The 14,825-nt window shown below is 30.5% G+C and overlaps 1 protein-coding gene and 1 pseudogene across 1 annotated transcript; both read left to right on the top strand.

Moving 5' to 3' along the window:
• Positions 1-773: 773 nt before the first annotated feature.
• Positions 774-4,693, top strand: LOC120270239 (protein root UVB sensitive 2, chloroplastic). The gene is made up of 9 exons (XM_039277263.1): positions 774-905; positions 989-1,114; positions 1,906-1,994; positions 2,093-2,177; positions 2,343-2,402; positions 2,477-2,570; positions 2,712-2,809; positions 3,035-3,214; positions 3,973-4,693. The coding sequence occupies exons 1-9, from the start codon at positions 891-893 to the stop codon at positions 4,522-4,524; spliced, it is 1,299 nt and encodes a 432-aa protein (XP_039133197.1). The 5' UTR covers positions 774-890; the 3' UTR covers positions 4,525-4,693.
• A 4,515-nt stretch (positions 4,694-9,208) lies between these two features.
• LOC120277990 lies at positions 9,209-10,599 on the top strand (annotated as a pseudogene).
• The last annotated feature ends 4,226 nt before the right edge of the window (positions 10,600-14,825 follow it).

The raw sequence follows: 14,825 nt of genomic DNA, 5'->3' as shown, positions 1-14,825 counted from the left end.
TAGTGTTTGGTTAGATATAGTTGAAAATACAGTAGATTTTCAATCACAGTGTAGTTGTAATTTCTGGAGTTGAAAATGCAGGAGAGTCAAATTTTGGTGTTTGGTTGACTGTAATTGAAAATGTTGGATTTCAAAATTTTGTATTTGTTTGGGAGGATTTGTAAATCTCGATTTTGAAAACATGTGTTTGGTTGGATGTATTTGTACGATATAAACACCCTTGCTAAGGATACTCCACCTTGGTCATTATTAAATTTAATTAATTATAAATACACAATTAATTGTTATTAATAGTAACCAAAATAATTATGCATATAATTGCTTAATTTAATATAAATTTATGTCTTCATTACAAATTATTGTTATTTTTTATAATTATAAAAAATATATTACACTATTTATAATTTTTTATATTGATAAAAATATAATAGTAACCATTTATTATTAAGATAAAATAATATCATGATTTTATTTTTATTTTATTTATATATAAATTTATTAGAAAGTCTCACGTGATTTTCTATGGCCGATTTGGACGTAGTTTGAAAACCAACCAAATCCATCTACAGCATTTCTAACTACTTTCAAATTCTCAAATCCAACTAAACAAACACCAGATTTTGAAGTTTTTTTGTAATTACAATTACATGTAGTTTTATATCCTGTCAAAAAAACACACCCTTAGTTTACGATGGTAATGTATAAAAGTAAAAATAAAGACATTTTTGTAAAGTTTAAATGTAATTATATAAATTTTCTGAGGACTATTTTGTAAAACTCCCCTCCACTTCGATAGACCCTTCCCAGTTCACCGCTCGCCGCTCTCCATTTCAAGGTCTCGCTCGGGACAAAGCCTTTGCCGCCATTGGAGCTCTCACAAGGAGCTACTCATGGATTGCATCCTCGTATGCTTGCATGATCTCCACTACCATGATCTGGATTGCATCCTATTCTATTTGGAATTCAAGCATGGTGTTTTCATTGGCAGGACCGGCTGAAGGGGCGGAAGAGGAAGGAGCAACAGAGAGAGGAGCTCCGGCGACCGGATTTCTGGGTAGAGACCTCTGATTCTGTATCTCATCTCTGCCGCTTCGATGCCGATGGCCACCTCTCGGTTTGTTTCTTTCCCTTTACCTCTCTTTTCTCACTGGCTCTGATGTTCTAATTATGTTGATTTTGGAGTTTGAACCTTTAATTCATGATTTATATGCAGTTTAATCTATTTCTATTCAATGATTTTGTTCTTTGAGTACATGATGTTGTGATTGTGCTTTTCTATGAAAAGACTGCTCTTTTGTTTGCTATGCTTTATCTTGTTGGTTGTTGGGAGAGAGAGACAGAGGGAATAACCAACATGATTACAACCGTAGTTTATTAGCTAATACTCAGTTCACAGTTATTGCCCTGGACTAATGGGAATACCATTCATTTTGGTTTTCATGTTGTCAGTTTTAGAAGTTAAGTTGAAATGTGTCGTAGGATTTTATACTTTCATTCCTTGGTATTACTTTATCTTCAAACAAATCTAAGAGAAAGCAGGCCAAAACTTTGTCATTATAGTTCTTTAGAAATTTGGTTGGTTACTCCATTGTGGATAAATTAGAGGAAGTGAACATAGTCCCTTTTTTTGGAGAGCTTGAGGTTTTAAAATATGTCTTTTTAATTTAATAAGGTGTGAAGCCAGTCATGCTAAATGGTTTACAGTGGAAGGAATTGTAATTTATTGTTATTAGTAGATTTTTGATATAGTAAAATACCTTAAATCAGAAAAGTTAGGCTCTTTTGTATTCAGAATGTTATTATTCAACTAGCATCTTGTTCTGGAGAGGAATGCAGGAGAGAGTTTGAGCTGAGTGGTTCTTCCTTTCTTTTGTTCGTCTGACTTGAATAATAGTTTGACTGTAGGTGAAGGTGCTCACAGATTCCCGGCCAGTAGTCCAGAGGGTGGTGGAGTCTTTCCTGAATAAATTTTTCCCATTGGGATACCCTTACAGGCAAGCTTTTGCTTTATGTGTTTTTTTAGGAAAACCATTATAGGCAGTTCAGGAAGCTATTTGTATTACTGTTCTTTTAAATATTATCTATCTTGCAGTGTAAATGAGGGCTATCTGACCTACACGCAGTTTCGAGCTTTGCAACATTTTTCCAGTGCTGCACTTTCTGTTCTCTCAACTCAGGTATTCTCATGAGTTCTTTTTTGCTTCAAAGATGTTTGGCTATAACATCAGAAACACATAATTCAAAGATATGTCAATTGTTGCTTTATTGCCATGCCTTTGAGATATGCACTTGGAATGCGACCAAGTCTTCTCTTGCTTCTTGATATTTCTACTATTGTGCAGTCTCTTCTATTTGCTGCAGGCTTGCGACCTACCCCCGCACAAGCAACTGCAGTAAGCTGGGTGAGATTGCATCCCATTACATACTCAAACCATTCTACCTTGGCCATTGCCTTACTTTACTTCCATCTGAATAGATTTTAAAAGATGGCATGCAACATGCTGGAAAACTAATATGCAGTAGTATGGGTGCAAGAATGGATGCAGAGCCAAAGAGTTGGAGGATACTGGGTGAGCATTCTATTGACTTTCATCCAACAAGATATAAATTCTTGTGTAGCTTTCATTTATTATTTCTAGTTTAAGAAATTTGAAGTTTATTCCCATCAATTTTACTGACATCCTAATCCAGAACTTGTTATTACCTTATAGCTGATGTTCTCTACGATCTTGGTACGGGATTGGAGGTCCTTTCACCATTATGCCCCAACCTCTTTCTAGAAGTGGCTGGTTTGGGCAACTTTGCAAAGGTATATGCAGTAATATTCTGCATTGTTGTTGTTGTTGTTTACATGGAGTGGGGTGCATCTCTACACTTGAAACACAAACTTTTACAGTGTCTAGTTTAGACAATAAGTGGCTTTATTGAACATCAGATATTGTTTGAGTTCATGAAAGTTTAATATGTCATAATTCTTGTCTTCAATTTTCTCCTGGCATAAACCGCATAACTATTTCTGGAAAGTGAATTTCAGGGAATGGCAGTTGTTGCAGCAAGAGCAACGAGGTTGCCAATATATTCTTCTTTTGCTAAAGAGGGAAATCTCAGTGACTTATTTGCCAAAGGGGAGGCCATCTCAACATTGTTTAATGTTGTTGGAATGGGAGTAGGCATTCAATTAGCATCCACAGTTTGTTCATCACTTCAAGGAAAGGTATGCATCTATCTGAATCATTTCTGTTAAAAATGAATACACTCAGTGAAGCGGAAATCTTATAAAATCCATGGCTAAATGGGACCATGCTAGGAGTTTGTTCAATGCTTAAATCCGATTCACTAAAGAAGCATTTTTGGCAGAAAGTATGTTTCATTATCTTATAAATTTTATCATTTCAAAATTTCAATGGGAAAGGCCACATCCCTCCATGACTCATGGGCCCATTGCGTCTTCCATAAGATGCCCTACTCCTTGCATGACCTTTTGTAGGATTTGTCAGTAGATAGTGAGCACAGTTCTATTTTATATGCGCTTCCTGATGAGTAGGTTAGTCCTGCTCTGCTTGTGGCTGATTCATGATGTTAGCATATTGATGGTGAACGTTTTATAGAACCATTCTTTTTCAATAGGCTAATTATACAATGTAGGTTGCAGTGGCACCTTGGATGGACAGCAGTATACATTTCATTTATATGAGAGGATTAGTTCTCTAGCATTTGCAAAATTTAAGTGGCAAAGTACCTAACAATTGACTTTGAGAGTCACTCGCAAAATTTGCAAAGCACATTATGCCATAAATGACTGATGTGTTACCTTTAGAACCACTGTCTCGCGCGCGCGTGTGTGTGTGGATACATAAAGTAGATATTGTGTTCCCATGTAACTGCCCATAGTTGTATTTAAGCCTTGAATTGGTTGCTTGTGTTGTAGCCCCAACTAGAATTGCTAATAAACATCCTTTTATGTTCTTGCAGTTGCTAGTTGCGCCTCTACTTTCTGCAATACATATTTATAGTGTGACAGAAGAAATGCGAGCAGCTCCAGTTAACACATTGAATCCTCAAAGAACAGCGATGATTGTAGCCAATTTTGTCAAGACAGGTAGAATATCAAGTCCTGCTGACTTAAGATACAGAGAGAATCTTCTATTTCCCGATCGCATAATAGAGGAAGCCGGAAACGTCAAAGTTGGGCTTCCATTGCGCAATGTCATGCAGAATTTTTCGAAGCTCAAAGAGCTTAAAGAAATATTCCCCGACGAGAAGTTTCTAATCAGTCATAAAGGCAAGAAAACTTGTATGATCCTCGAGCACAATGCGACAGGAGAAGATGCATTACGAGGCTGGTTGGTTGCGGCTTTTGCGGCCGCAGATTTGGAGAAATCAAACACCCAGTCCCAGACTGTTATGATGTCTGCCTATGCCAAGATGGAAACAATTTTTCCAATGCTTCTATCTGAGCTGAAAACCAGAGGATGGCACACTGATCAATTCTTAGATGGAAATGGTTGCAGATTCTCATTCTAACTTGCTGATTGTTTGTTTTACCTACTTAAAAATTTTATCAGCAAATTGTTAATGTTCTAATTCATTGTTTCTTCCTACTGAATGAGAAAGTGGGAAAACACATGTTCTGCTGTTGAACAATGATTTCTGTTGCAAGATTGAATTTTGAAGATGGCTTCAGTTAAGAAATCAAGAGATAAATTCATCAGCATTGGAATTGATGTTACAATTGCGTACGCTGTTTGGTTCCCATGGTCTTCTGACTCTTCTTAAAACCAGCTCGCTTTCACATGAACAAAAAATGTTTTTTATTTGTTTTTCACTACGACTCATGTGATTTTTACATTGATGTGAGACATTGCACTATGTCTTTTCAAAGAATTTATTGCTCTTCTAGTGGCCTAGCCTAAAAACTACACCTGTTTTCATAAGGGGGGGTATATAAGTAATTTAATTCTCCATGACCATCTCATCTCCTCTTTGCAAATAGTGCAACTCGTGAATTATACCAAAGCTTTATTAAGCTTTATCAAGCTCAAAGTTTTCAAAAAGAAAGACAATTATTAGTGTGTGAGGCTTCATCAGTTGGATATAAAAAGGTGGAAATATTTTGTATGATATATCATTCCAAGTCAGTGACTTGAGTCAAGGGGCATGAAACACATGCAAACCACCTCATAACTCATTTGTATATTAATTATTAAACAAGAAAATAAGTCCCACAGTTATGTGTAATGATGTATTTTAAGTTTTGTGCTTTAAAAAGCTTTCTACACAATCTCTGTTTGCATTCTATCAAAACCATAGTACAAGAATTCAAGTGAGAAGCATGATAACTAAAAGATATTATTATTCTTTAGTAAAATAAAAAATTACAGTGCTATTTTGTCCACCATCCATCTCCGTTAATTAGTATTCACCGATGCCAGTTAATCACCGGTAATTATCATAGACAAACCATCAGTCACTAATGATTGCCATCGGTCAGTCACCAATGTCGTCCGGCCATCATCTTTGGTGAGTCACTAACTACCATGGACATTATCCCACCACCACCATCGCCCAGCTACCGCCGCATGACGCCCATTATAATAGAACCAAAAGTATTATGAGTAATTTTATTTTTTGTATCAAATTTTATTTTGTGTTGTTCATTAAACATCAAACATAAAACTAACACAATCACTTGTGTTACATTTCATCTATTTTATGTTATGTTGTACCTATGTCCATACCCTATAAATATAATTGCTATCCCTTCCCTTGGTGGCCACCCTTTATGTACTTGTTCGCCATCTTTGTTAATTATCTTATCATTTTATGTATATTTTTCTGTTTTAATATATTTTTGTGATTTATCCTTTCTTATAAAAAAAAAAAAATCTTTTTAGTATTTTAAGATAGTAACATCACAGCCTTATACTGTTAAACATATATCTGAAGAAGATCATTCTAATACACTAATTATGATACGTACATGCTCAGCAATCCAAATAAATAGTGATTTCTCAGCTCTAACAAAGGGATTAATTTAGTCTACAAAAACCAAAAATAAAAAAAAAAAATAAAAAGTACTAATGCTCCACATGAGTCTTGAAATTTAAAGTTAGAATCTTTCCACAACTTTATTAGAAAATTGTGTTCACATTTAATTAAATTAAGGGTGGACAAAATGTTGACTTGACTAGTTATTAACAATCATGCAATGACAAAAAAGCTGATCCAATTGCTCTTTTGAGTTCATATTTGTGTCACTTTATATTACATCATATATAAAGTTAGATCTAAAGACACGTTTATGGGTCTTGTTTTGTGCCTCTTTTCACGGGTTTCTCCACTTCTTGTGGGCTTTTATATCTGTACTCTTATTTTTTTTTACAATGAATGTGGTTTATCTATATTTTTTTTTTTAAAAAAATATATTTATATTTTTAAAAAATAAAAAAAAAAAATACAGAATTAATGAAGTCTTTTTAATTAGCATTTCTAATGACCAATTAAGCATTACAGCTGCTCACAAAACAACAACAAATTATGAAAATAAAAAAATTAATATAAATACTATATTGGTAGTGTACATTCTGATATGTATATATTGTGATGAACAGGCAACAAGCATCCCATTTCAAAGAATTGTCAAAAAGATACATATAAATATAGAGGTGCATCAATCCAAGAATTTACAAATCTACTACAAAAATTCTTCTGCTATATAACTTTAAAAATATGAAACTACTATTCCTCATATAGGAACCTATATGTACAAAAATAATAATAGTGCGGTGAAAGAATTCAAACACTTGTCATCTCCCTTTACACTCTTGTGTCATATATACTATTTGATTGTTTCAATGATTAGCAGTATACTCTGATATATATAGACATATTTTGATAGCGTATACAAGCCACCCCTCACATATATAATTACTAGTATTTCACTTCAACCATTTTAATGGGTGGGAGGTGAATTCTCAAATGCACATAAAAAAGTCAAATGTTTTACCATTTGGGCTATTGTGGGAATGATTTTGATATTTTTTTTTTACAATTGAGATTTTGATTTTGATTTTTTTTATAGTTATAGATTAAATTAAAAAATTTCACACAAAATTCTTGGTGGTGAACATGTTTAATAATTTTTTAAAATATTTAATAAATAATTTATATGTTAATTAATAATATCGTTATTAGCAAGCATTTTATATTTAAAATTTTTTAAAAATAGATAAATCTATATAATTTTATGATTGTAAAAGTCTACTATAATGATGTACAAATATATATATACATATATATATATATATATATATATATACAAAATAAGACTGCAAATATGAAAAATTAAAGAAGATGTGTGAGAGTTGGGTTTATTGGGAGAAAATGGGACGCATGAGGGGGCATCAGGCACAAAAAAAATTACGGGATTTGGGCAAAAACAGTTGAATGGTGATCTAATGGTCCATGTGAAGAGGGTAAAATCAGGGGAATCAAGGGATAGGGATATATTGGATGGTGATTCAATGCCCCCAAAAAGTCTTTAGAAAACACAACCTTTATATATATATATATATATATATATATATATACTTTATATTTTTTTCTATAAGTAAAAAATACTGTTATTAAATCATAATACTACTAGAGATAAATTCAACAAATATATCTAAACATCACCCAATATTCTTTACTTGATTAATAAATTATGTATATATAATTAATTAATAATAATCATACGAAATCATTATAAAAATATATATTTATTTCTAAACAATTATAAGTACATGGGATTTTTTTTTTCTTTCAAAATAGGTGGGTTGGTTTTTCGTTTTCTTAAAACTGTAAATATATATAGACTTCTATATATTTACGTCATTTCTACATTAGCCTAACAAATCATATGACAATGGGATCAATTCAAACCTCGTTACTAAAACTAATTCCGCACAAACATGTCAACATGCGACATTATGAATCTAACTAATATATATATAAGTTAAGTTTGATTTGATCAATTTATGCACTTAAAATATGATGAATTTTGAAGTGACAGTATTAATAAAGAGAAAGTTATCAAAAATAAGATTAATAAAATATTAATAAGTATGATAGAGATCTAATAAGGGAGTGGAGAAGAATCTCAACTTCTTTATTCAACCTCACAAATGCTAGGAGAACATCAATAGAGTGTAGGCTTTTTAATAAATTTATAGTTTATTCCTTTTAATAAATTTAAAAAAAAACATGTAGAGTGTATTTGATTAGGTTAGATAGATCTATTGTTGAAAATTCAACCCCCTCCCCACTTTTTGTTTGTTTGTTTTTTTTAAAAGTATAATGTTTTAATTGATATCACCTCCATTGTTGACTAATTTATGTATAAATGGCAAAATTTTGATATTGATACATATTAAAAATAATACCAAAACAAATAAAAACAACAAAAATATCGGCATCGAAAAAGCTGAATCACGTGTTTAAGTTCTTCAGTGAGAATAAATAAAACTTCTTCTGAATAAAATATTTATAATAGCAAAACTTTAAAGAGAAGCAAACAGAAACGCGCAAAAATTAAAGATCAAAAAATAATTTTGACATAAACATGATATTGACTACGTTATTTTTGACAAGCATGCCTCTGAATTTTATTAAATCATTATTTTTTATGACCAACTTATTTAAATTTAATGTTTTGTTTTCTCATAAATATTTTAAAATTTTAATATACTTCTATAGAATAGATAAATAAATAAATCTCACACCGGGAGAGCCAAAGATCATATGGTAATCCAATTAAGCCTAACTTTCTCATCCATATTCACCAAATTGATACTAAGTTAAGAAGAAGGCCCTTTGATCAATCAAGAAGGGAACCAATTTTGACCAAATTGGATGATCAATATAATGTTAGTCATTTGTTCAATAATTAAATTAGTACTTGGAAATTGTCATTGCTTGTGAACCTAGACTATTGCTAAGTTCACAAGGCTTGACACAGGACTCAACCAAAACTACAAAAATTAAATCACAGCGTGTGAACCCACACTTGACTCTTGGTTCCCCCCACTAACCAACTTCCATGAAGTTGCCTCATCTTTGACACACCCTTTTTTTTATTATTATTATTAGACTTGCATACTATATCAACACGTTGATCTTTAAAAATCCTCACAATAAATAGCAAGCCTTGTAACACTTTCTCCTTTCAAAGAGATAGACTTATAACAGCTTTGTGCTTTGTATCTATCTTTCTAGTCCTAGTTCTAGTTCTTGAAGAAGAACAGGAACAAGAAGAACAAGAGAACAAGATGGTGAGAGCTCCATGCTGTGAAAAGATGGGACTCAAGAAAGGACCATGGACAACTGAAGAAGATCATATTCTTATATCCTACATCCAGAGTTTCGGTCACGGCAATTGGCGTGCTCTTCCTAAAAAGGCCGGTGAGTATATATATATATATATATATATACTCTTCTTCTTCTTCTTCTGATGAAACTTTTTTGGGTTTTAAGTGTTTGCATTGTGATTATGTATAAGTTTTATATAGCTAATTATATGTTTTGTATTTGTAGGTTTATTAAGGTGTGGCAAGAGTTGCAGACTCTAGATGGACAAACTACTTGAGACCAGATATTAAAAGAGGGAACTTTAGTCAAGAAGAAGAAGAGACTATTATCAAGCTCCATGAAGCTCTTGGAAATAGGTATGTTAATATTAGTATTATTTGTTTGTTTTATACATTGTTAAAATTGATGAAATATATATATATATATATATATAATTATCCTCTGGATACTATACATCAGACACCATGCACCATCAAAGTGGAAGCTCAACTTGCTAAAAATAAAACAAGATGTCATCATTTTTATAATAAAAGATTCTCTCTTCTTTTGCCATGCATGCATGTGCTTGTTTTGGATAATATATTCTTCCTATGTGATACACTGATACAAAGAGATCTCTCCGGCCCTGTGTTTTAATAATGCAAGCATGCATCAGAAAAATTAAATCCAAAAAGTGTGCACTTCTATGCATGGTTTTATAATCATTAATTATCATATATTAATTATTATTGTTATTATTATAATTAAAAACTAAGCAAAATTTTCATTTTTGGACTTATAGTGTAGATGGTCAGCCATTGCTGCTAAGTTGCCTGGGAGAACTGACAATGAGATCAAGAATATATGGCATACTTACTTGAAAAAGAGAGTGAACCCAAATGAGATGGTTAAACCACCAAAGAGAAAAACAAGAGCAAAGTTTATTAAGAAGGAAACAAGTATTACTAGTGTATTATCACCTTCATCATCAGTCATTACAGAAGATAACAACAGTGAGAACATTATTAAAGATCAAGATCAGTGGATTAATATTTCTTCATTTAATCATGATCAAGTAATTCCAGAGATTGATGAGAGTTTTTGGTCTGAAATGGTGATGCCAATGCAAATGGATAATAATAATAATAATGATCATCAGTCTTTGCGGTCATTCAGTGTTGAAGATGAAGAGATGGATTTCTGGTTGAGAGTTTTCTTGGAAGCTGAAGAGTTGCAAGAATTACCTGAAATTTGAAGATTAGAATAAGAAATATTTTTTTCTTTTGCTTTGGTTTTGGTGGATTAATTAGGGATTAAAATGACAATACAAACTTTTTCTTTTTCTTTTCCAATTAAACTTTTGTTGTTGATAATGAGTGCCACTACCCTTGTATTGGTTGTCTCCAAACCAAGACAAGTCATGGATCAATTATGAATAAGTTTGAAAGGATAGTCGTTTGTGGTTGGGGGTGGAGGACTTAGAAAAAGATAAACATTTATTATTATGACGAGAAAGCATGCAAAGTATGAAAGTGAGTAACAAATATTTTTTAAAAATAAATCTCTTATACCATATAATTTTAAAGAGGCGAGATACTCGGACTTATTTAAAAAAATATTTTTAGTCCAAAAAATAGTAACATTATTACTATAGTATTATATAGTATTTTGGTAAAAAAAATTTAACCCTGCTTTTTGTTGAGTTCATATTGTCTGGAGTATTCCTTGGTTTTAGCCTATGTGTCATTAACTTTTTTCTGGGGACACATGTTAGATTTTGATAGGTCAAAACCAGGCAATACCAGGTAATATGATCTTCTCTTTGTCTATATATCCATTGCTTAATGATTTACCACTGGGTTAACCAGGTTGTTTCAACCTTGAAAAATAAGACTTTAAAAAATTATTTTTATCTTTTTTACATTACGCTGCTAGTTTTAATAAATTGGATGTAATGATCAGTTAAAATTGGATAAAATAATTTGTTATGTTTATTATATGTTGATTGTGTTTTTATATTTAAAAAATAATAATAATTCATCTCTTTTTCTCTTTTATCTCTCTCACTGTCTCCATTTCCCCCTTAATCTTTCCCTTCCTGTCTTCCTCAACTCCCTCCCTATCTTCCCCAAAACCTGGTCTCTCTATCTACTCTTGCTACACTTGCGTCATAACTTTATAACAATCTGAAATTACACATATACTACTGTAGTCCAGGTTTAAAATCTATATATAATTATATTGATATATATATTTACTTCTTTAATTTGGAATTTGATATTTTTATAAAATAAATTCATTTTAAAATATATTGTTCTATTTAATATTTATAATTAAGTACATAACAACATATACTTACGATAATAAAAATTTGAAAGCATTTAAAAAAAAATAGATAAATCATAATTTATTGAAAGAAAGACAACATTAAATAAAAAGATATGATTAAAACAGTTTGAAAGCGTTTTAAGTGAGATTACTTTTTATAAAAAATAATTTAATAATTAATTGCAATTGCAAATAAACCATATTAAGATGCATATATGAAGAAGAATCTCAAAATTTTTGGGATATATATATATGAAAGGAGAAATTTGACAAAAGTAATATGTATAATTTTATTTATTTTTTAATTAAAGTGTATGTGTAATTTTGTATTTTTATAAAGATAATAATCAAGTAATTTAAATTATTTGTGAGTTTCCTTGAAAGATACTTAAGGAAAGTAAAAAAGAAAATATTTGTGACGTATCCATTTGATAATTTTATTTATTTATTTTTCGTGGAAAGGAAAGATCGATGAAGCATTACTTTATTATTATAATTTAACGGTAAAACTTGATTATAAATTGACGAAATAATTCAACCATACACAAACTCCAAATTTCCAAAGAAGAAGAATAAAAAAAGAATAATAATAATAAAATAAAATAAAGCATCATGACAACAAGCTTATGTCATGCATACTACACTTATGTGATAGTGCTGAGTTTGGTATTTAATTATATATGTATATAATCTTTGCATTGAAACTGAGGAGTCAAACTTAATTAGGCAGGTAAAAGGTTGAATTTAATGCTAACCTTGTCCTATAAAGAGTTCAAAACACACTAATAAATCTTTAATTAAATTGACAATCAAATGTTTTAATATATATATATATATATATTAATTTTATTGGATTTCATTTCAGCACTAAATTTAGGTTACAACTAGTTGATCCATACCAAATTTCAATCTTCAAAATGTCTACGAAGTTTGAATATTGTACTAAGCTTACCCTACTTGATAGGTGTCCCAATTAATCTTTTGAATGAGAGCTCACCTAATTAATTAAAACATGATTTTTTTGATGCCATAGATGAAGACATATTTTGTTATATAATGACCATATCTAGTCACCTTGTATTGGTGATGATGGAAGCATGTGTTCATAATTCTTAGATAATAATGTATTAAATTTATTATGAGTGATTTTTTGAAGTAATTAAATAACTTTGTCTTGAAACCAATGTGCTAATTACTAAGTGTTGAAAATTACAGTCAAGCATGCATGCACACGTGAATTAAACCGGAAGATTGGGACATGGCACGTGTCCGACCAAGTCCATTTCTTATATTGCAAGCTTTTAGATAATTCTTAATAAATTAATAGTTGTTTACGTGTAAGAAACCATACTAGAAGAGAAAAACATATTTATATCTAATGGTTGTACATTTTCTTGGAATTATTAATATTAATGTAACAAGATGATAGTGATTAGTAGTCTTTTTTTTTTTTTGGTTAACCAAGACTAAGAAACTAAGACTGATATTAAGTGATCAATTACAATAACAATTAATAAAGATTTTTAGGAGTTATGCATTGCTATGAAAACTTTTGGGTGTTCTATGAAACTCAAAGATTTCATGAAGGCGTGTTTTCAAACTATTTTTATATATTAAAAAAAATACATTATCATGCATGAGAGTAAGAGAAAGAGCCAAAGTTGAAAACGAACGAACAAGAAAGTTTCGTGTTTAAATCTCACAGTAAGTAAAGATTTTATGTGTATAAATAATATATAAAGTGGCATAAAAGTTTTGATGTGGGAACGAATTTTTAGTCTAATTCTCTCGTATCATCGAATAAAATGTATGACTGAATGATTAATTTTTTTCTCACTAGTATTGTATATTATGCCAATCACATTTGGAGAGAGAGACTTTGATTGAGATGGAATAGCAGACAATTAAATTAGAACAACAGAGACTTCTAGTTAAGTCATTGGCATAAGGAGACTTGGAGGGGACACTGGTGCATAATTAAAAGCAAAGACTAGTAGCAATGAATCTTGGACTTTGGACTAACAGGCTAGACAGTTGGGCCATGTAAAAGGTCCCATCCTCTTCCAAGAAAACAAAGTTGCCAATTTTGAATCTTGTGTGTTTGTTTGGAGTCATTCATATCCAGAGTCCAAAGTCCAAAGTTCAAATGCAAGAATCGAGGTTATTTATATGAATATATTTTATTAATAGTTTACCAACAAAATACTTTAATGTCACACACCTTATTCAAAAGGTTATAGCCTACCCTACACTCACCCAAAATATCATCTCTCTTTTTATCCGAATTTTTTTTTTTTTTTGAGTGATGATCTCACGGAACCGAAATGTGACTTACCATATTTATACCTCAATTTAATAACTGCTAAAATAAAAAGCATAGACTTTTAAAATAATTACTAACATATTCCTATATTATATAATAGAAAACAATAAAATTTATAAATCCATGTCTAAGAATGAAAATTCGTGATAGTTACCATGGAACCGAATCCAAGGGATCAAAATTTAATTTTTTTTAGTTTTCATCTTCTTCATATTATATGAATATTTTATAATAAAAAAACATGCTAAAAAGATCAAACATGTTATATGATTTACATAGTCAATTAATAATAATTACATAAAATAAATAGTAAAGTGAAATGTTTAATAATTTAATTATGGCAATTATAATAACAATCATACTAGAATATTTTTACAAATAAAAAAAATCTACTTAATGCATATTAATAAAATAATGAATTATTAAATTGATATAGTTAATTTAAATATTTTAATTAAAATTAATAATGATATTTAAAATAGTTTATAAAGTTATTCACTACAAATAATTTTATCCTAATTTTTTCCTCACTTTTTCCATTACCAATAACCTATTCATCCAACAACTTATCCATCCAAATAAACATAATTTTTATTATTATTTCCTATCACCTATATCCAATCTCATCACCTTTATCATTCCTCAACCCATTATTCCATTCCCATTCAGTGCTCAGAACAAAGTGAAGAAAATGGTTTGAAGTGAGAAAAACAGTGACACTTTCATGAAATGAATAGAAGTTAAGTTCACTTCCAATAGTTACAATATTCATTTATTGGAATTAAAAAAAAAATACTAAACTGAGTTTAATTCAAAATTTAAAAAAAAAAATACTAAACTTTGTATG

The sequence above is a fragment of the Dioscorea cayenensis genome, chromosome 2 (genome assembly GCF_009730915.1).
Source record: "Dioscorea cayenensis subsp. rotundata cultivar TDr96_F1 chromosome 2, TDr96_F1_v2_PseudoChromosome.rev07_lg8_w22 25.fasta, whole genome shotgun sequence".
NCBI classification, from domain to species: Eukaryota; Viridiplantae; Streptophyta; class Magnoliopsida; order Dioscoreales; family Dioscoreaceae; genus Dioscorea; species Dioscorea cayenensis.
This window is presented reverse-complemented; position numbering and strand designations above follow the sequence as displayed.

Excerpts from the sequence above, each read along its gene's own strand:
- LOC120270239 (XM_039277263.1), top strand. Across the intron at positions 1,115-1,905 it reads ATGCCGATGGCCACCTCTCG|GTGAAGGTGCTCACAGATTC; the intron begins GTTTGTTTCTTT and ends GTTTGACTGTAG. Across the intron at positions 2,810-3,034 it reads GTTTGGGCAACTTTGCAAAG|GGAATGGCAGTTGTTGCAGC; the intron begins GTATATGCAGTA and ends AGTGAATTTCAG.